General features: G+C 47.1%; 1 protein-coding gene across 5 annotated transcripts in view; it reads right to left on the reverse strand.

Moving 5' to 3' along the window:
- Positions 1-314: 314 nt before the first annotated feature.
- The window catches only part of LOC121591487 (semaphorin-1A), a 93,858-nt gene continuing 70,885 nt past the window's right edge, over positions 315-23,287 (reverse strand). For 4 of the 5 annotated variants that reach the window (XM_041912028.1, XM_041912031.1, XM_041912029.1 and 1 more), the window contains exons 3-8: positions 12,614-13,178; positions 6,611-7,354; positions 5,457-6,512; positions 4,252-4,420; positions 3,924-4,173; positions 315-2,753 (exon numbers count right to left, since the gene is read on the reverse strand). In XM_041912028.1, coding sequence (XP_041767962.1) covers positions 2,724-2,753; positions 3,924-4,173; positions 4,252-4,420; positions 5,457-6,512; positions 6,611-7,354; positions 12,614-12,824 — 2,460 coding nt within the window. In that variant the 5' untranslated portion in view covers positions 12,825-13,178 and the 3' untranslated portion in view covers positions 315-2,723. Of the gene's footprint in view, positions 4,174-4,251; positions 4,421-5,456; positions 6,513-6,610; positions 7,355-12,613; positions 13,179-23,287 lie in introns of all 5 variants that reach the window. The other variant, XM_041912032.1, reaches the window with a different exon arrangement.

The raw sequence follows: 23,287 nt of genomic DNA on the forward strand, positions 1-23,287 counted from the left end.
GTTGTTTTTTTTTTTTAGTTAAATGCTGCTTATTTTCATCCGAAATTCTACTGTAAAGATGAACGGTTTGTTCAAATACTCACAATTGTTGTTGGCTGTTTGGTGTCATTTGAAAGACGTGATCTGGCCGCCAAAAAGTTTTGGAGAGTTGAATCGAATCCGTTGACTTTAGTTGGGTCCGTTCCTTGTATTCCCAAACATTGTCGAACAACAAACAGCGAAATTCATCTTTCGCATAAAATCTAAAAATCAAAATACATAAACATTTTGTTTTTAATACCATTTCTCCATTAAAAAAAATCGCACACATTCCATCACAATTTATTCACTTTTTATTTCGATCGTCCAAGTATATGTACAGTAAGACACGGGCTGTTTACAATTACTATGTATGCATCATGTATATCGCTTTCAAACGCTATCGATGGACTTTTCACTGATTGTTGAGAGTCTGTTACGAATTCCTTATCTATCTCTATTGCTAGTTATTACTATCGCTAGTTGCACTTTTCACCTTATCCCTAATTAGCCGGTAGCCCTTCCAAAAGACTCAATTGTTTGCTATTAATTGCTGCTTGTAGGTATCCTTTGTTTTGCTTGCAGCTTATACCACCAGGCACAAATTGGAATCCCAAAACACTGTCCAGGAGCAGAGCGTTTAGCCGTCGTTTGCCCTCGTGCTCGTGGAGTATCTTCTCCGGATAGTCTGTTGAAGGCATTTTGTTGTTGTTTTGCTTATTTCAATAGTTAAACTCAGAACTGTGCTGGGGAGGGTTGGGTACATTTCTGCATAAGCTCTTTTACTAATGACATGAGGCGGCAGCTCTTTCACTATTAAAATCAGCGTTACGTCGTCCCTGCTAGCTACTGCAAGTTGTAACAATTATTACGCTCACGTACACATACACACATACACTTACTACGTTAAAACACATCCATACAATTCTCGCACACACACACATAATCGTTTACAATCGTTTTGGAGAAGACGTTGAGGCTCGAAAAAAAAATAATTAAAATACTCATTTTTATCACATTGTTTCGCCTGTCGCCATCCTTCTCCATTCTCCTTAGGCTTATCGCCGTGTTCCATTGCTTTTTTATCACTACATCCTTCATCGGCTAGCGCGCAAATGCCTATTCCTATTAAAATGTTTCCGTTACTGTATAAATGACGTATTTATGTATTTGTTCCACTATTATTGCAAGCATTCGAGTGATGCATCACGTGTTTGCTACCTATTTGTTGGGTTGCAATCAACGTGGCATACATTAATTCATCTCACGCTTAAAACTTAAAGCCACTGTGTTGCTTGCTCGTTTGTTTCTTCGGTCGTTTGTTGTTTCAAAGTGTAAAACAAAAAATAAGGTGGGCTAATGCGATTTAAAAAAAAAAAACAATAAACAAACAAACAAAAAAACACAAACGTACCGAACGTATCCGAAACGAAACGGCTAAACACATGTAACAGTCGAAGGAGTATTTTGTTTTTTTTTTGTGCCAGCATTTGCTTGCACCAACAGTACATACAGTACTGTTTCTTGACAGAGATTCTTGAGCAAAATAATTAAATAAAACGTATCAACGTTAGCGCCGAACATTGCTCCCCATTGGAGTTTGGAAATACGGACAACCTCTGCTTCATAGCTATTTGTAATCGGTGTCGGTTTTTGTTTCGTTTCGTTTGTACAGCTGTATTGTTTACGGTCGACATTATGATATCGCTACTAACCTATAGACGTGGGAGAGCTTCATTGTAAAATAACATTATCCATTATCATCGATATTGTATAAAGAAGTTTAAAAAAAACACATTCACTAACATTGTAGCGCGATCTATATTGCTCGTACGCTGCGCTACTATTGGGTCCTATTATTTCGCGGGCTTTTTTCCTTTCTTGTCCTTTACTCTGTACAGGGAATCCTTCGCTTTAATCTCTACTTGCCCTAAGCTTACTCAAAATTAATGGTCATTAATGTAATGAAAAAAATTGTTCAAATATCGTCCTCATACTGCCTCTCTTCCTCCTGGCAGCTCAACTCTCGCATGTGATAAAGGGGGGACGCCCAAGGAGATGCTGGACCACCCTGCCCGTCCCCAACCGTATCCATTCGTGGGGATACTGCTTTTTTTACAATTTTTTGTTTACCTTCTTATCTCCTAAACGACACGAGCTCGGCTCGCTTTTTGATTGGAACGCATAAGTTTTCGCAAGAACGAATTCGCAGTTGCAGAACGTAGACGCTAGACGCTGGGAAGGCGGGGGTGTTCGTTCAGCTGGCTCCCCTCCCTGCCCTGCCAACCTACAACAACCGGCGCTGGAGGCACTTTCTGTGCAAAGGGGGGAAGGTGCGTTTCATCTCATCAACGCACCAAATAAAGGACTTACAATGGGAGGGTTCTTCTTCTGTTTTCGTGCTAGGCACACAGTCTCACTCTCGTGTCACTTTCCTCGATCAAAACTGGGCTGACTACCGTCTTCTGGTGGGGGTCGGGGGGGCACACATTTACAATATAGAAGAAAAAAGCAGACTTCTCACGAACTGCTTCTCTTCAATTTCGATTTTGGTTGGCATATTTCGTTTTTTTTTTTTGCATGCAGGTTACACACACACAAACTCTCTCAAACAAACACTCTCTCGCGGATGCTTCCCCGAACGCTATTGGAGTGCATCAAAATGGACACTTGGTTCGGCCTGAACGGGCTCGTTTCCCTTTTTTTTACGGTTTAAACGTCTTCAAGTGGCGAGTCTGTAGTTATGGGAACGGAATGGAGAAAAAAAAGTACGTTCGTTCGTTTAGGTTTTAAGGTTCGTTTCTCTCGGTTTGATATTAGTAGCATGCCAGGGCAAAAAACAAGGCACTTGTTAATCGTTTGCAGAAAGGAACATTGAAACAAACGTTAATCACAGACACAGATGATCTCCTCTAAGCAAGAGGATTAAGGCGTGTTTGTGCTCGACAGAAAGAAGCTTTAGATAGAAGTAATAAATTAATAAAAGAAATTACCCACGGAGAATGAGAAGCACATTTTGGGTTAGCAGACAGAAGATGAGGGGCCAATTATCGGGACGCAAGTTTCTTACTTCTTCACGCGTTTGCCGCGGTTTGTCAGTTTACAATAGAAAGCGCCTGTTAGCCAGTGTGTGTGTTTCGATTGATATTATCCCACTTAGCACTCTTTAAGAGCTGTAAGAGCGTATTAGAAAGGTTTAACCACAGTACATGCATGCGTATTAGGAAATCGTTAAGAAGTTGTAGTGCTATATAGCCATTTCAAAGAGCGAGAGAGTAGTTACCTTAAACATTCCATTCCGTTCACCATAACAAAATCGCAAACAACCGGGATGATGAAATCGAACCGGAACCTTTACCGAGAACCTGACCGGAATCTAACACACGATCTGTGTCCTGATGTTTTGGAGACCGGGAGGGTTTTTGCGTTTGTGTCTGAAATGCTTTTTCCCCTAACAAATTTGGCTCAGAGCCTCGATTGTGCTTCGATTTTCAATGGTGTACTTAGAATGGATTCGTCTTACTCTTATCCTTTTCCGTGGCGGATCTTCTCCGAGAGCGCTGGGTTAAAATGATCCCCACATACATACACAGAGCTTAATATACCAACCACCAAAAGAAGTAGAAAAGAAGCGTCGCTCGAGGTTTTGTGTGTCTTTACCCCCTCTTCGTAGTGCACGGGGGGGAGAAAGAAGACGTTCCTCGAGATATGGAAAAGATGGAGGTTTGTGAGCAGAAGAGTCAGACACACCGTCGCCCATCGCCAGAGCGTTAAGAAGGAAATGGGGTCTTCTAATAAAAAAATCGGTCACCCACCGCCGCCACCAACAACGTCATCCGGACGGGTGTAAGACGGTGTTGGTTGTTTAGTAGCACAGCAGTAAATCATATGTACGTCTTTTTCACCTTCTGCAGCGTGCCCATCCCTTTGCTGATGTCCTTCTCGAGATTTTCGGTCGAGTTTTTGCACTCCACGCTGCGGTCCTTGTAGTCAAAGTCGATATTATCCTTGCAGTTGTTCTGATGGTGCTGCTGCAGCTGCTGCACGATCGCTTGCTGCTGCGTGTGGTACTGGTTGGTCGTGTTCATTAGCAGGTTCACGTCCTTGCCGCTCGTGCGCGTCTGGGACAGCATTGAGAGGCTTTTGCCGCTTTGCCTGGAACGGGGATATATATCACATTAAAAATTGCACACTCAGGTGCATTCAAACGTGTCCGGTGAGCACGGTACTCACCAGTGCAGCTGATTGCGGTGTTCGCATCCTCCCTGCCCTTTCTTCAGCATTAGGTGGCGCATGAAGAGACAGCCCACTCCAACGCTCACCATCACGGTCACGATGAAACCTAACAGTAGCGATATCAGGTTCGGTGTTGCCGATAGCACATTTTGCTTCACGAATGTATCTGTAATTGAGATCGGAAAATAGAACACACACAAACACATTAATGCCACATTGCGATTGTTGTTGACGTTGTTAAAGTTGTTGTTAAATGGCCTCATTAGAACGAAGCGGCAATCGAATTGCAAATTTAAAGTCTAAATCAAACTAAGAATAACAAACAGAACGCTAAGCATACAGCTGCAGTTGTTGCAATTTTTTAAAGGCTAGCTCCGTTCCACTTTTCGTTCTCCGTTCCAAAATAAAAACACACAAAAAACACACACCAAACGACACGTTATGGTGTAAAATATTGAATTTAAAGAAAGAAAAAAAAAAGAAGTGTACCGTTGTAAAAAAAATAAGGGCGGACAAGTGCATGGGGTTGGTTACCTTCTGACACCGCACCGATGGTGGTGTGGTTGGGCGTACCGAGCCGAAAGTGGGACACATCGTGCCAAAACAAAACCCACGCCCAGATCCACAACGCCGCCCAACCCAACGCAGTTTGGGGAAAGTAAAAACAGACTCTGCACTGAGCGGGCTGCAACACACTTAACAAAAAAAGGTGTCTTTTCATTCACAAACATGTGAAATCGCACAAAGTAACCGAAAAAAAACAGATGTAGAAAAACAATATTTTTTCCTGCTTGAAGACTCCTGAATGGAATCGGTGAAAACTGCACACGAAAGCGAAAAATTTAAATGGTTAAACCACAGCACAGCGCAACAGCGCGCTCGGCAATAAAAAAAAACACGTTGTTACAAATTTAACACTTTTGCGCAAACTAAGACGCTTGCGACGATTAACGGGGTTGGACCGTGCCAATGGTTTGGGAGGGTGTGACACACACACACATAAACAGTAATTTTTAACGGCATCCCGCCCCTTGTGCCTTTTATAGAATGCGCCACTGCAAAACGGGTCGAAGTCGTTTATCAACAACGCTTGGGCTGTCATCAATCATTAGCATGCTGCTATGACAGACTCTCCCCATATCTCTCTCCCGCGCTCTCTCTGTCTTCTCTCTTTCTCTCCCTCTCTACAAAAAAAAACTTACCCGGCTTGGGCTGGTACTGAAGCGTATTGATGATCCGGTTCGTTTGCTCGTCACCTTCCATCGACGACATCGATATCTCGTTGTCGATATCTTCCGGCCCCACCGACGACACCGTACCGTGGTTTGCGTGGACGATCAGCACATTGCGCTGGTCGAACGATTTGTCCGGCTTTTCCACCGCCCCGGACCCGTCGACCCGCGTGTACACATCGTTATCCTCGTACGTGTGTACCGTCGGTTCCTGATGGTCGTACTTCCTGCAAATCTCCCCGATGCGCTCCCCATCCAGCCGCTGGTAGAACTGATCAATCGGCGCCCCGGACGCATGCACCTCGTCGATCGGTTTGCAGTCCCGATTCAGGTCGTCCCACGCACAGTACGGATCCTGCAGATCCAAACACTTGCGGCACGTCTTGAAGCTGTGCTCGTTGCAGGTGTGCAGCGGCAGTGAAATGATCTTCCCGCTGCTGATCACGATCAGGGCCGCGTTCTTCTTCGAAATCGTCATCTCGTTGATCTTCGTACCGGGCGGGAACGCTTGCGTCTCGCTGATCACCACCGTGCGCACATCGTCCGACGTGTTCGCCGACAGGATGTTCACGAACTTGATCACCTTGCCGTCGTTCGTGCCGACAAAGATCACATCGTACCGCTGGCCGTCCAGTGCCTTCACCTGCGGATCGACCGCAATCGCCGAGAGGCGATAGTACAGGCTGACGCGCGTAAAGACGGGCCGCGAGTGTACCGACGGTACCGAGCTGTCCATCAGGTTGTTCGTCTTGACGAAGTTAACCAGCGCCTTCGGAAGCGTACGGCTATCGTCCACACACTTGCCGGGGCGCGGTTCGGGCACCGCGCTCGGCGGCACCTGCAGCCAGTTCGAATGGATGTCGCGCTGCGCCTTGAACGGTCCCTCGAACGCTTCCATGATGTCCTCCACCGAGAAGGCACACACGGCCGATCCGCCGATGGCGTTTTCCGGCGTCGTCATAATGCCGTAGATGATTTTGTTCCGCACACCGCCATACGTGCCGCTGATCGCGTTCGTTGTCGCCTCTGTTTAATGCGGGGGAAAGAAGAAGAGGAAATTATCATTAGCCACACGTGTTCAGCAACACTTCCGGCTCATCATCATCATCGGTGTAAATACTCACGTAGCTCATCGAAGTAGAACGGATATTCGCCGGGAATGGAACAGTTTAGCCGTGCCTTCAGGAACGAGGTCCACTTGTCCTGGAACGGGTACGGTCCACCCTTATCGTTCTTGCACACCCGGCTCACCCGGGAGTAGATGGCCTTGCCGCAGTTCATGTACTCCATCGCGACCTCGCGGTAGAAAAACATCACGTACCCGTTGTACTCGATCGCGCTGACAAACGCGGGCTGATTGAGCTGCTTGCTGTCGAACTGCTCCGTCCGCTGCGGCTCCCGATAGATCAGCGCGTCCGCGCCGGAAAAGTCCGCCACCGTGGCCGAGTACAGCTGCCCATCGGTGTACACGTACGTGCTGTTATGCTGCGGATTGTACGGGCAGCGGCCCTGCGCTTCCAGCTCGTTGTTATCGTACACCAGCGACCCGTTGCCCGGGAGGACGTTGTAGTAGCGGCACAGGGGTTTGAACGAGTTCGTGCCGCACACCATGATGCGGTTCGCATTGATGCGCGCAAACACGCGGATGTAGTTCTGGCAGTCCTGCTCGTGCTTGCCCTTCAGCGTGCACAGCTCCCGGTGGGCGTCAGACGATGGCCAGCTGATCCGCTGGCCCGGCAGCTCCACCAGCCGATCGATCGAGATGTTGTACACCGCATTCCGGGCGCCGATCAGTATGTACTGCTCGTTCGCATCCAGCAGCTTGAAATAATCGGTACTGTTGCCAAAAAAGGACGGCACGGTAGCATCTGAAAGATGTAAGAAAATGTAAATTAGAAAATAAAATAGATTGTCCATACGTTAAGATACAACAATGGCGTCGATTTATTTGCGACAAATTTGCCGGTCGTGAGCGAACAATGCAAAAGCTCCCAAGACATCAGGGAGTCATGATTAGGCGCGAAACAGTCGCCGCCACAGTGCAAAGTTTCGCTGGTCGAGGTTTCGGTACGGCATCGCGACCGGGTGGTTCATATGTCACTAATTTAAAACACTAAAAAAGACTAACATACGACTGCTGCAGCGATTTATCGGACAGCAATATTCAGATGAGCTTTACGAGCGTTTGTCCTCGTTCCCTTTAACACTCTCGTGCTTGCTTGGTGCATTTGGTCGTGGTGCTTCAGAAGAAGATGGTCAGGTTCTGAAGACACACGCACACACCAAAGACGAAGATATGCTTGCCGAAAAGGTACCAACAACTCTCGATACGACAAATATTAATATTCATCGAATCAGGTTTTTTAATGGTGAAGCGTCCATCAACGATAGAAGCAAACAAACCCAAGGAGGGCGGAGGAGTGTGGGTCGGGGTTTGGAATATCGCTGCCCGCCCTGTGGGTGATTAGTATTCAAAATCGCTTCTTATGGCCATCGGTTTTTCAGGTTGCGTGCCAAAAGAAATCCGACTGCGGCGACACCGCACGGTGCGAAAACGGTACAGCGGGCACAGGCGGTGCGTGTGTGTGTGTGTTGTGGTCCACGATACGAAGTTTGAGTCGATTTATAGGCGTAGCGAGACAGATAGTCACTGTGAGCTGTGTGATAGGCTGGCCCTGTTCGGCTGACATTTAACAAACAAATCGAAGAGTTGATCTAACTGAGTCAGTCAGAGTGTGTGTTTGGGCAGCGGCTGAGGCATAAGAGGAGCCCTCCCAGATCTTTGGACCAAACGTGCGTCGGAAGATGAGATATGACAGACACTTAGATACACACACTTCAAAGGGTGCACACACAATCTGTTTTTTTGGAGGAAATTCGCTTCCAAACAACACAAAACAAAACCGGTCGGGATGACGACAATCTAGAGCCAAGCGACACACACACACTCCACTCATTCGACAACCCCATCTGCATGTTTGTTTGATGTTTCTCTTACTCCCTATCGCGATCTTCGGTGTTCCCAGGCCTGTGAGGAAATCTTCACATACGATCATCACATACGGAAGGAGGAAAGGAAAGAGAAAGAATGGCGCAATGTCGAATCAAATTTTACGCCAGTCAAGTTATCCACGACACGGTGATGGTGACGGTGTCTAAGCTCTGAAAGGTGAAAGTAGAAAGGCAAACCCTCCACCAGGAGAATTCCTCCGCGAGAGCTGTTTTTGGAGAACCCAGTACCTGGTGTTCCCGGCGTTTGAACGAAGGGCTCCTCGGGCTCCATGTCTTGTAAAGCTAGGCAAGGCGGAAGAACACTCCGTGACTTCATGCCTTTCTATGTGACCCACTTCGGAGCTTTCCGGGCAGTTGATCCAGAAACGCTCATGGGGATAGGCAATTCGCTCAGCATCACGTCCCTCTTTCGCTCTCTCTCTCCTTAGGAGTCCTCGTGGAGTTCCCGCACCCGTTTTTAAGTCCGTTTTTTTTTGTATTTCTTCTTGCTGTTCTCCACTAAGCTTCATTATCACAGCATTACATCTCCCATCACCTAATGTCTAAACAGCCAGCACTCACGTTACGGACATGCTGCTAATGAGGTCATCATAGGCAAGACACTAGGGAAAAAGACCACGATCTATGCAGCGAGGTTCTCATCAGACGCCCAAGAATTCCACCCCCGGTACGGTAAGAATAGAGTGATAAAATTGCATCACACCCCAAGATTGCATGATGAATAACATCGTGCGCTGGTAAGTGTACATCATTGTAGAGTTTACAACGTGATAACTCGTGGGATTATTATGCCTTTGGGAAGATCCAGCAGTCTTGCCGGCAGTTGTTGTTGCGCGTTTCAGCTGTTTGGATCATGCACATCTCCGCACGTGCGCTCGATCTCGCCTTGGAAAGGCGTCTCCCTGATCTTATCTTCCCAATAGGATGAGCGGATCCCAGAACTAAGAACTAGCTCCATGCAAGTGTTGGAGCTCCGTTTAGTTTCATCATGTGCCATGGCAAAGAAATCACAGCGAAAACGAGTGCCGATTTCCTGTTGCGATACATCACACCTTATCTTTGGCGTTGGAGTCGGAGGGACCGCTTCATGCGAAATGCGTAAACCACTATTCCAACCCCTTTAGAGAGCGGTGTGTTTATCTTTCACACCTGTCATCCAACGGCGGTGGCGATGTGTCAATAGTGGAGGGCTTTCGACCCCTCGTGTAAACAGATTCGAAAAAAAGCACACAGCCAGCAGCACATACATTATTGGCAATCGTAGATGCGCGCAAAGTGCGCCCCGAGGTGGCGCAAAGATCGTTCAACAAACTTGCCCGCCGAAAAAACAACACTACATGCGCGTGAGTGTGTCTCTTCTCGGGCAGATCATGCATGCGTTTACCGAAACCCCCGTTAAGTTTAATGGTATTATGAAAGAAAGCACTGCTGCTGTGTATGAAGCGACTGTTTCCATCCGTTTCACCATTAAATAGACACCACAGCGGACGGTTGGGTCACGGATTGTGCGGTTGTTTGCAGATCTCACGAATCGCTTGACTTCATTGGCGCTTCGCCGGACCTGATGGTTAGCGACGCGATGTGTGTGTGTGTCTATCTAGCTGCGTCAGCCACACCAGCCCCATTTCCCACCTTTGCTTGCCTCCGGATTTAGCCCCTTCGGAGCGATTGTTGTGCGCTGGGAAGTTGGCGGCAGCCGGCAGCAGAACAGTGGCCAGGCCAAAAGTTCCCTCAGATTGCACAACCGACTGCGCGCGGTTGAAGGATTGAGTCAAGTGTTTAAGACATAGAGAGAGACATACACACACGCTGCACTCAAGACCCCAGCTGCCGTCGTGCCCCAACTACACCCGATTTACGACGCGTCCGGACCGTGCGTGACACGGGCTGATGTTTTTGCGTCCGCCGCCGTCGCTACGTCAGCTTCCCGCGCTAAAAATCGCAGCTTTGCCAAGAAACTCGATACCCACCCCCGGTCGTCGGTCGCGTTGCATAAGTGCGCGAGAACCAAACACTCTTCTCCGCTACCATCCACCACTACCACGATTCGTGTAACATAAACAAATCCGTGGCGCGCAAAAACCAACCACAAAACCATTGGCGGTTCGCTTAGCGTCTTAACGAGTGTGTGTGTGTGTGTGTGTGTGTGTTTGGTCTCTTGCGGTTAATGTGTAGTACTTTTGTCCCTTCAACGTGGTGTGTTGTCAGTTGCCTCAAGTCTTTGCAACATACCACAGTTGCCTTTACTGTTGTGTTGCCGCCATTAACCTCCCTAAAACAAGCGCATTGATTCGCCGTTCCCCGCAATCACCTTTCACACCGACCCGATGCTATGCGCTCTCTCTCCCTGTCCACTTAGTATTGATGTTTTGACAGATCGTTTTCGGGGTTTTTATTTTTTGGTTTCTATAATGGATTAACGCAGACGCCGAAACTGTCCGAAACTAATTAAAATTCAAACGCACACTCCTCCTATTTCTCTAAAAAGAAAACCGACCCCACAACACTTCCACCGGGGCTAGTCAGCTAACGAAGAGGAGTGGGCCAGGTCAAAAGTAGAAGAAGAAGAAGAAAAAAGGGAGTTTCTCCTTTAGTTGGGAGACGCCATCTACATGCCAAACGGTAACAAAAACACACCAAAAGCGTGCCACACACACACTAAAAACCGATCCTTCCTCACGCAACACACCACGCAGAAAGGAACGAAGCAAATATTTACAAATTTTGTTTATCATGCTTTATAGTAAACAATAGAAAGCAGAGTATTTAGTGTGACAGAGGCACGCCACTACCAGCAACAGCAATATCATGGAGCTAGGGGGTAGGATCGATGCAAACGAGCCCGCGTGACGGGGCCCTGTGACTGTTGACATCATTCGGTGCCACAAGAAGATTCGACTGGGCTGGGAGGACATCAATTATGGATCCACAAACACAGACACAACTCGCCGTAAGGGTTGCATTTAAAAGAGAAACCTCCAGGCGCGTGTGGCCAAAAGGTTCATTAACATGGACAAATAACCCGTTAACCGAAAATTGCATTACGCGCTCCCCCTGGATCGCACCCACCTCGCTCCACAAATGAAACACAAATATGCACACGGTCATGGTACAAGATCGCTATTACACACGAGAAGGGAGAAGAGGTGTGCTTTCAAATTACAACAACAACAAAAAACGCAACACGCAAAGCACCAAAGAGCACCAATCATTGTATTCCAACGGACGGAACTTCCGCTGCGAGGCGCGACACCAAAAAGCGAATAAATAAAAGCGAAACAATCTCGTCGCGTGTACGCCGAAGTGTGTGATTGGAAATTGTCACGTAAGTGAAATTAGAGACTGCCCCTTGCCAGCACACAAATTGCCACACTTCAATCGACGTTTCGATCACAACACCTGAACCTGGAGCCTTCACTAAGGTAGTACCAGACACGGAGTTAATGATCTTCCGATAGCGTGTTCTGACTCACATTCAAAGCCATCCTTGAAGGAAAGTGACAACTTAAAAGCGAATAATTCTTCCCGGTTCAAAAAAAAAGGTAATAAAAACTCTGAGAACCCCAATTCTCATAAAACTAAAACATTCTAATAAGTATTAAAGCTAATCTGGCTGGGGTGAAATTAGATGAGCGTTCAAACTTCGAGAACAGACCATCATCGTAAAACTGCCACCGGGAGAACCCCTTGAAGTTCGTTCTTTGAAGCGTACAGTTCCCCCGGATCTATAGAACGCCTTCACCCATCCCACATGGGGCGATGTCTCGGAATCTTATGGGTGTTGTGCTTTAGGCGGGGTTTAAAATACGAGTTCCGACCCTGATCACTGTCATTCGATACAATTTTCGGCGAGGGAGAGAGATAAACGGAGGGAGACTTAATTCTCTTTTGACGCCAATTAATTTAAATTATTGGAAACCAAACAACCGTCGGACATCAGCTCCAACTACCGTCACCTGAAAGTCGCTTCATTTGTCACGTTGTAGAAGAGGAGTTGCACGTCCAGCACGTCCAAAACCCGGAAGATACGGTTACGAGAATAGTCTTACACAATATATACACAGCCGCAATAAATCGACATACGCATTCTGACAACAGCTCGCTTACACACTTACCGTATGGGATGCGTATCTTGCTCTGGACATCTGGCACCCAACTGTCAACGCGTACGACGCACTGACTGATGATGAACAGTGCTGCTGCCGCTAGAACGCCTTCCGTCAGGTGCATCGTCCGGTGGGTACTGCGTAGCGGCAGCCTCCTACCACCACTGTTCGTTGTGTGTGGTTCGTCGTCCTTCCGTCTCCTGCTTATCGTGTCCAACATCTTCGGGCACTTGTGCCGCTTCTCGGGGCACACGTTTCGTTTAGACAGGGCACAGGTACTACAATGGAATTGGCTAATTCGCTCTTCACTTGCCTGAGATCGTGTGATGGAAGTGATCGGTTTGCGGTTAGTGGCACAGAGCTACACTCATTTCTATACGTTGAACTCTCAAACATTCACACACACACACGCACACAGGGTATCTAAACGGAACAACAAATTGTCAGCATACTATAAAGCGAGCCTGTCTGTGGAGCCACAGCGATCATTAGGTCTAACATTCAGCAAGAGCAAATGTTACCGCCTGTTCGCTTCCATTCTGGCCCTTGGTGATCACTCCTCTGCTGCCGTATTCTGAAACGAGAAGAGAACAAAACAGAAAACACTGCAATTAGAAGGTGGCGTTAACCTGTCAGTAGGTCCCGGTGGTTAGTGCTGCCAACTTAGGCCAACTGGTCCCAACTACCAGTAGCGGCGCTCGCTCGTGTCTCGCGCGGTTGCTTGGAATGTGTGCCACCCTCTTTGCCTTCGTGCGTTTGACTGACGAGGGCTTGGGTGTGATTTAAGGAAGTCAATCATGAGCCTGTTAAATCGTTACTAAACAGCTAAACTACAATAGATTTGCTTCGGGCATTCGCTCTGGAATCGGATACCAACAAGCGACGGACGGCCATAGCTCACGTTCCTTGGAAGTACAGGGCGCGATTTGTGTTTTGTGTCGCGTTTCGAATGCGATACCAATCAGCGTAACACGGAGCCTGTTCATGGTTAATACATGCACACACATACACACATCTTTTATGTACAAAGGGTGTGTGTGCATTTGAAAATCTGAAATGGTACAACCTCGTTTTGTCCTTACATGGCTGCAGACAAACGAGCCAGAACCACCACGGGAATGCCCCGATTGCTTGTTAGACTTCAATAGTATAGACTCCAAGACTTCAGCTCACCACCCATTGGAGGGATGGGTGGCTGACAGTAAGCCGATTAGCCGATGGAATGCTGTAGGCAGGTAGATCTGGTGTCCAAAGGATCAGTGATCGTAAACTACAATCAACCATAAACTCTCATGTTGTAAGTAGTGCAAGCAGCTAGATTAATCAAAGGGACAACCAATGACAAAGTACAGACCTCGTGATCTGGAACTGATTGCACCAAATCCATCATGTCTAGATGATTTTGCTTGATACCTTCAACCAACAAAAAGTCTAACCTCAATTCCTACTTGCAGATGAAGATGATCCCAGGGAACTCCCTTCACATGAGCATATCATTAGATACTTTCGGTTTTCCTTGTGCCTCCAGTTCCACCAGCGTCAATGAAAGTGGGCTACACACGGGAACCAGTCATCGATGTGCTTCGATCGAGGAAAGTGCTACTAAAAATTAGTACTTAAGACTCTTTCCCTCCAATTCCCACCACCTCCTCAGCGCTGGACATATCATGCACGGAGCATCGAGTGAGCATTAATTACCGATTGGAACCTGCCCGGATAGAAAGGGGCTTTGGAAAAGTGCATCGATTTTGCCAGACTTGCCCGGACACACGCTCATCAGCATAAAATATGTACGCGGTACACCCTTTTTCTGCTTCCGGCGAAAAGGCGAGTCCGGCAAAAAAACAAAGTGCCGTGGCCTCCAAAATGTGGGCCGCCACTGGCCACTACCGCTCGCCACCGTACTTGCGCACGGTGTATGTGGGTCAGCATGTCTTCAGCCAAACTGGACGCTGTTGGAGGTTTTAACTATTTTTTATGTCACGTGGTAGAAAAAAAACACGTTGCGGAACAGGCAAAACCTGCCAACCTGTGTAGGGAAAGAAATTTCTTTGTACACGCGGGAGAAATCGATTCCGGAGACCCCTTCCCCCCACCTGAACAACCTTTCATGTACCCTTCGGCTAATATTATTCATTTAATCGATAACAAATCACGCTTCGTCTGACCTTTGCAGCGGGCTACACTTGTCCCTTCCAGGTTGACATTTGCACACAAACAGGGACGGAAAAGAAGCAGGAGAGTGTCCGAGGTTACGAACGCGGCTGCTTATATCAGTTAGAATTTTTCTATGGTTTCTTTATACCTTTCGGCATTTCGTCTTTTGTGCAACCCTTTTCGGATTGCGGCCCTTTTACCGCGCCTGGTCGATCAGTAAGTGTGCTCTTGCACTTGAAAACGAGGAATGGAAGAGCTCAAACGGCCAGCCCGAATGGGAATTGCCCGTCACGTGTCGGGTGGTATGGCTGGCCGTGAAAGCAAAGTACACTCCTCTGTGTCACCGTCGCCGTCGCCGGGAGGACGGAAGACACATCCTACATTAAGTGCATAAAACCAAGGGTTGGGTTATGTTGTTGCTAAAGGTTTTAAAAGAGAAACAAGCTTTGAGTTCCATTTTCCATGGAAAGAGTCGTACCACACGACCGATAATATCCTTAACCTCAAACTGTAAACTCTTAAGTGGTTCTCCACTTAAGCCCGGCTGCCGGCCAGTCCGGTGTACCAACCCGGTGTGGCAATGTGTGGAAAGATGATATACGATACGCCACTTCAAACTCCGGACGAACGTTACAGTTTAAACGCATCCGTGGCGATTAGATTGTAGCACACTGAACACTGAGCATTGTGAGAGAGAGCAGTTTGACGACATCAAGCGTGTGAATGTTTCACCCAACTTCTTCCCTCACACTAAATAAGTAATTAAATATTATGTCGTCTAGTTCTGCCATGCCGCTAAGCTAACATTATTCAAATCGAGAACACACACACGCTTGTTTCTACATCGCTACAAGAAGAAGCAATCGAAATGATGCCCTTCTTAAACACCTTTCGACGGTGTAATGCGACATGTTTGCCGACAACAACTGCTTCATCACGATCAAAAGGTTAATCTGCTTATAAAACACTGTATAAACAATTACGTACGAAAAAAAAAACACGGAACATACAACCTGTGTTCTCGATGTTGACCCTTCTTGTAGGTCACAGTATAGAGTTCCTTCGATCGCCCTTTCCATTTAGCCGCATACACACACATGGGGTGCATTTTAATTAGAATGTTAAGTTCGATATTAGCATTCGTTACATCCCCCTGGACTACAACAACCGACCGGTTAGGGCTGCGTCATTTCTTAGGGGGTCTAGGGCCGCAGCGATACGTGCATGCGAGGTTTGCCATGTGGGAAAACGATGCTTTGCCTCCTCTCCTGCTGCTCGCACCCTATTTTTCCATATTAAATGTACAGCAGGTAACCGAGAAAGCCAACAAAGTATCAATCCATCTTCCTCACTCGCTGCTTCATTGGATGCTCCGGAGAAGAAAGGATAAGGACGGAACAATATCAAGAGGGGAAGAGGATTTTTTTGTACTAATTTTATAAAACAATATGCTAATTCGATGCAGTGCCGATGCTCGCCCTCGGTCTCAACTGCAACGACCAGGGCGAGCAGGAAACGAACCCTTTTTCCGGCTTGCTTTGGAAGAATCCCTCCGAGTGCTACCACTGGGTGGCAGTCATTTCACTGTTGAGGGTTAGATGACACACAATCGTGCTTGGTCTGCTGCAGTTTCTAACCCCAACAGCTAACAGCAGCATGCAATCATGGGATCTCTCCGCACAAGCAAAATGCGGAATATAAATGCGTAATTTAAATTTATGTTCTAGGTCGTGCGTCTCTGACTGCGTGTGTTTGTGTTATGATAGGAAGTTCTAATGGGGTTGGCGCCTGGACCAGGTCCTCAATAGCCCTTCTGCTGGAAGGGGGTGGTGAGAAACTGTAGATCCATTGCACTAATTTATTGCAGGCGATGTGGTAGTTGGCAATTGCACCGATGCGTTTGATACGTACGAATTGGTTGGTTGGCAGATAAATAATAGGAGGGCAATTGGTGACCTTGAACGGTCGGCTTGTTTCTGGGTTCTAGAACAGTAAGACCCATGCCTGCTTCAGTATTGACCGGGCAACAGAAGCGTGTACATTATTTTCAAAACCATCTTTTCATCCCGAAAAAGCGGGACGCGAAAGCTACGCTTTTAGCCTTTGCGAGCAAACCGTTAAAGTCAACCTTCCCGTCAGATAACTCCCCGTTACTTCTCGCATGCCTTGCCGTGATCATCATTACCGTATTGTTTTTTTTTTTTATTATAACCCCACGTCCAAAAGCGGATACACCAACACACAGCACAAACAAATCCCTGATGCAACACGAACATCCTCCTCCTCCTCTCGGGCAGCATCATCGACTGCACGGCAAGTACAACAGACTCGCTCACAATCGTTTAAGTACCAGCTACGTTTAATGAGCAGCATCGCATCGCATATATCGCATCGTCTGTCTGTGTATATTTTTACTGTGTTTTATTCTCCTCTAGTTTGTTGCGCGTCTTCACGGTTCACTAAACCACGCTATTTTGACCCAACGTGCGCCGGTGCACCGCGCAAGATTGCACACACACACGGCCCGCCGAAGGAGAAATCTATTAAACAAGCTTCCACTCTTACACTTCATTAGAAACACACACACACCGCGAGAGGGAGAGAGAAAGACACTAAAACACACGCAGTGAAGCAGGAAAGAGCGCGCCATTTTTACATTCGCGTTTTTAGTGGCCGGCGTGTGTATTAATGAGCTGCTCGTAACTCTAATAATAAAATAACATCCCCAAACGCAACAGACGGCTGTTAAGGTGGAAAACGATAAGGTAAGGAACGAAAGCAGGGAAGGTAGAAAACACACCAAAACAAAAACCAAAAAAAGTTCCCACCGTCTTCCGTCTCGCACGCATCCAAGCGCACGTAAAAACCCTTTTTCTCCTAGAGCGGGATATATTATTGCTTCTTACAAAACGCTAGAGACTTATGAACACGTTAACCCCTTGTGCTTGCGGGTACAGCGGAAACAATGCGACGGGGTACTGGGTGGATTTAGTAACAAATAAAACATCTTCGTGACGGTCCCGCGCCATTCTCCTTTGCAGCCTTTACTTTCACCGTTAGCCGATTTGCCGAAAAGTACGCACGGGGAGCTTGTGCGCGGAAAAAACGAAACATATCAGTAACCGTTTATTTGTGCACCATTTTTTTTTTGCTTATTGCATTTAGGGCTTTTCTTAAAAATTTGTACAAACTGGCTGAAAAATAATTCCCCGCGTGCCGGTCGGTGCAGCGTAACGAGACTGCTTTCTTTTCCCTTTCCCTCCGAAAGGGCCGATAAAAACGATGATGTAAAATGTGTTTGCACAGAGCATTCGTTTCGGTGAGTTCAATGTCATGGTAGCATGCAATCGAAAGTTTGCCTTTTTTACATAATTTTTTCGTTCCAAACATTCATCAAGCTTGAGATAACGAGTTTCGTGTGCCGTATTAAATTATTCAATAGCCAGAGCGAGCGGTTAAATATTAACGAACTTTTCTTGCGCTACCATTGTGAGCACAGCAGACGACTGTTTTTCTGCTGGCTCAGTTTTCCTCCTCGCTTTGTCTTTCGATCATTCATCGGCCTCTTTTGGGAATTGTTATTATTATTATTATTATAAACCTTCAAAACGAACACCACGAACAGTAATACTCCGCTCCATTCCCATATCATAAGTTCGCTAAACGACTCATTATATTTTATTACCGTTTAATGCCCATTTAGTGAGCCACCTGTAAAAGGAGAACGTTCCCCAGAAGAGGGCTGTGTTCGCTGCTTATACATTCAAAATTGAGTTCTTGCCCCCCTTGCTTCCCAAGCAAAAACGTTTGAACTTCTACGGCTGCCGGCTAAATTATGACCTGTACTCATATATTCCTTCCATCGCCCCCGACCAACAACCCCACCCGGCTTGATTTATGATGATGAGAGAGGCGCAAAGAATGCGCGCGGGAGAGAGCTGGACGGGCGGGTGTTGAAAAACGGATCACTTCCAATTTTGGGACCCACAAACCTGTGTGTTTGAAGCGTTCCGCCCTTGTTTCGTTTACGTTTTGGGTTTTGTCTCTCCACGTTTGGTGCTGATTGAATTTCCCTCCTGAACCGTACACCGTGCCCTAATGCCCGATATCTTTTCCTGGCAATGGGAAAAGGTAAAATATTCTTCCTTTCTGCCCGCTCCCGCCCAGCAAAGGTGCACAACGAAAAGCGAAGAACCCCGAAACACAAAACAGTACGTCATGCACTAAATTCTGCCGCCACAATGGGGTCAGCAACAGCAGCAGCAGCCTGGGGGACGCGGGGAAGGAGCCACAAAGAATGGAGAAAAAAATCACACGAAAACCGGGGGGAAAACTACGTGTCAAATATAAAAGAAAACAATTTCCACCGAGCATCCGAGGGGTCGGATAACGTGGCAGCAATGCAACACGCCGTCGCCACCGGTCGATGTGCATGGCATTTCTTGTGCGTGTGTGTGTGCGTGTGTCTGAATGAAGCCGACCCCGAGAGCGACCGTATTCGAAATGTCCAAAAATAGTTCATCATAGACCACCACCAGTGGCACGCACACACACAGGCAGACCAGGCGCATTTCTTCCATCCGGATGGTAGGGCGGTGATCACTGGCTGGCTGAGGTAACCTTTACCGAATTAAGCTTGGCTCACGTCTTGGTCTCGGTTTCCCGGACCACCCTGTCAGTTGTTGGTGATGGTGGAAAACACACCGACACATCCACACACACACATCCAGCATCCGATTCCGATCGACAGCCGGCGTGAGACGCAGTGAGACTTCAGTGACACAGTTGGCATTCAATCAACAATTTGTCGGTGAGCCATTTTCATCCGCATCCGGTTAACATTTGGAGATTTTCTAGGCATCATACTACACTAGACTGGGTCAATGATTATTTGATTTATGGTTCAAAATGTTCGTTTTCCCATCTATTCTTAACAGCGAAAGGAAATGCACTTGAAAACTGCATTGCCTACATTTAGGCGGACAAAACTGTTATTGGATGGGCTTTTGAGAAAAAAAATAAAACGAATTGACAAACCATTCATTCCCATCGTTTTAACAAACTGAACAAATGATCATAATGTCAAGTGAGAGGAGAAGCAAACAACGCTCTTTATCCATTTTCCCACCGTCTGAATTGGGTTGATGGACCCGCGTCTAACAAAAAAAAACCCATAAATACCCCAAAAATACCTCATTTGTTTCCTTTCTTATTCATCCAACGCGAAGCAAACAATGCACCTGCAGCAGAGCAAGCCGTGCTGCTGTCGCACAATGCGCTTCAGCAAACCGTACATCACCCGCCGTACCGATTAGTGAGCTGTGGATTTGATGGGAAACTTCCCTCGCAGGAAAAAAGCGCAAAGACGCTACACTGTTTACTAGACGGGGGTGGGTGTTTTATTGCGCCCCATTCCGGTAGCTAATAAACACTTCACGCTGACCGGCGCCACCCTTTCATTTCAACCCCACCACAGCACAAACAGCAGATAATAAATATTCCTTTGACATGTCTTTCCGATGAGTCCCACGAGCATGATTGTACGCAAATTAGACAGGCAGACGCGCGAGCGCATCGAAGAGTGTTGGTGTGCAGCGGCATGTGTGACGTCGCCGGTTCTATTGTTCTTTTTTGTTTTAAGTTTGCGCTCCCTTTCCCCACCGGTTTCCGATTGAATTAAAAAAGCAACCCCGGCCCGTCGGTGGTTGTTGGAAAATTGCCATTTTGCGGCTCAAGCGTCGCAACATTCGGCTGGGTGCGTGGCGTTTGTTAAACTATCGACAAATAGTTACGAGCCAACACACGCGTCGCCAACATTAATGTCAAACGGGGGGAAAGCGCGCGGTAGCCCCAAACGGATTGAACAGAGAAATAAAATAACTCACGCACCGTGCGGCGCACTGTGGACAATTCCTGTCTTTTTCACCATCACTTGTCTTGTCTAGGCAGCCGCCGGGCTAAGGTCTCGTCAAACACCGGCCCAAACGGTAAGGTGTGCCAGAGGAAACGCTAGAGGGAAGAAAGGCAAATGTGATGTGCGTGCGTGCATGAAGAATCGATTTCGAGAACGAACCGGCGGCGCAGCGTAGAGGTAAACAAAACCGTGGCTTGGGGGGTGTATTATTTATTTACATCTGCTTCCCAACCCCCCCAACCCTCCTTCGTATGGTTGCACCGAGGGGGATGAAGGTGTGGAGGGTGCGGAGTTGGGTACATTAACGGACACGGGGTGAACGAGGCGCATGAACCGCGAGGCTCGCACACACGGCCATGCATTAAAATGATGATGCGCCGCGCGTTCGGTCGAGTGACGCCTGGCAATGTCGACAGGTGATTTACATCGCATAAAACCCCACACCCCTCTCAGTAAGGGTTATTTTCGGCTTCGGCCATTCCTTCGCTTTGCATTTCTCTCTCTCTCGCTCTTTCTCTCTTTCCCGCACTGATCAACCGCGATCGATCGGCGAGGCTACAACCACTCGTTAGACAACAATATCGCCCATCATAAACGTACAAACAGACACCGTGCGTCTCTTGCTCCCTCCTCCACTCCTCACCGCCCCCCTCCAGCACTGTGTGTGTGTATACAGGTGTCACAGACAAAACTGTTGCCGCTGTGATCTAACCTTATTTACATAAACCTCCGTTGCTTTGCCCTGCGCATCCCTCATGCTTTATTCACCCCCCTTCAGCCCAGCCCAGAAAGTGCGATATGCGTGCGATGCATACAGCGCATATGTGTGTGCGCGCACTGAATGTGGGACTACTTTGTTTCCATAATTAAATAATAGAGAGAAATAGCGAATGAAACAAAGCCCTACCCACGTTATCCCCACACCCCTCTCCTTTTGGTGGCGTAGATTGCAACCGGCTGGCTTCAAACTACAGTGCGCACGAAGAGCACATTCCGTTACATCTACTATAGCGGCATAATTTGTTGCTCTAATTTGTATGCAAAAAAACTGAAACACAACAAAAGCGCTCTTTTTTTTTGTTTCGTGCCAGCTTTTGAGTGACACTGCCGTAGCGAGGCGCAGCGCGCATTAGAACCACCACCGCCCGTTGCGGAAACTGTGCTAAGGCGCGTCTAAAACTGAACCGGTGCGCGATTGTATGGTTGGTGGGGACCGTTGTTTTTGCATAGCTGCTCTTTACCCATTCACGATCACTGTCCCACAAATGCTAAAGGAGGAGGAGGACGGATTGTGATGATTTTTGAAAGCAGATTACCCCCCGACTCTAGGCTTTCCAATATTGCACGCGACCGTTTTTCAATGTCACCGCCGTCGCCAATTCGAACGGCACAATGGCAATGTCACATTCAGCATACGGGGTGGTTGTTTCGCGTGTTTTGTTTGGAGATTTAGATTACCCAACACACACACACACACACACACACACACACACACACACACACACACACACACATACACACACACACACACACACACACACACGAGCACACAAAAAAAACGCGAAGGTAAAGGATAGTGAGATTATTCGCTCGGATTTGGGAGCTGCGAATTAGGCGCAAGACACCTTTTTCCAGGCGGATTTTTATGGCGCACCGTCGGTCTTTTTTTGAGGCCAGCTTTATTTAATTTTACGACTAGCGATGGGGCGTCTTTTTTATACCTAGATTTGTGCAACAGTTTATGGAGCTGATTGCATAAAACAGCGCTGTCTAAAGCACGAGTTTGATCAATAAAACACTGAATGTTTGGTCAACCATAACAACTTGTCAACGTATTTTAAATTTCAAAATTATTCAAATACTTCAAGCCTTTAAGTTGTTACAAATTCTCCAATAATTCCAAATGCTTTCATGGCCACTCGCTCCGCAAACTGTCCACCAACGTGCGTTTTTTTTACAGTTTGGCGTGACATTCTGCCAATTTTCTAACACCAATTACACCTTCCGCCCGTGGCCCAAGGTGACATTGTCTCTTGCCCGTGTCGAACAATCCACAATAGGGGACGGATATTAACGATTGTCCTTTGTTTTGCATGCGACCACAACACAAAACCACCCCCACCACTCTAGCTGAATGGCCTCACCCATTCATTACGGGCTGCGGGGAACACACAACAAAACTCAAACTCGGCAAATAACAATTACGCACCGTTTTAGGGGAAACGCAATTGCAGGTGTTGTGTACTGGAGCATAAGGGAGGAGTGTGTGGAATGCAATTAACGGAGGCGCGGTTTTTGGACAGGAAGGAAAAAAACTCCATTCGTGTGCTTTTCTGTTTGCTGATTTTTAACAAAACAATTTTAAAAAAGGCAGAGTGTTTGTTGTCTATTTTTTGGGGATTCTGGGATTTACATTGAAATGACGTTATGGTTTGTGGGGTTTTTGTTTTGTTTTGTTTTTGGCGATGTTACACCATGCGATATTTCCGGGTTATTTCTAAGGGAACAGGTATTTAAGAAACACATCATGAACTTCAGCAAAACCAATGCCACGTTGCTTATTTCTTCATTGAACCGCACAACTAATGCTACTGGCGCTCAGACAAATTTCC

Source organism: Anopheles merus, chromosome 2L (assembly GCF_017562075.2).
Source record: "Anopheles merus strain MAF chromosome 2L, AmerM5.1, whole genome shotgun sequence".
Classification (NCBI taxonomy): domain Eukaryota; kingdom Metazoa; phylum Arthropoda; class Insecta; order Diptera; family Culicidae; genus Anopheles; species Anopheles merus.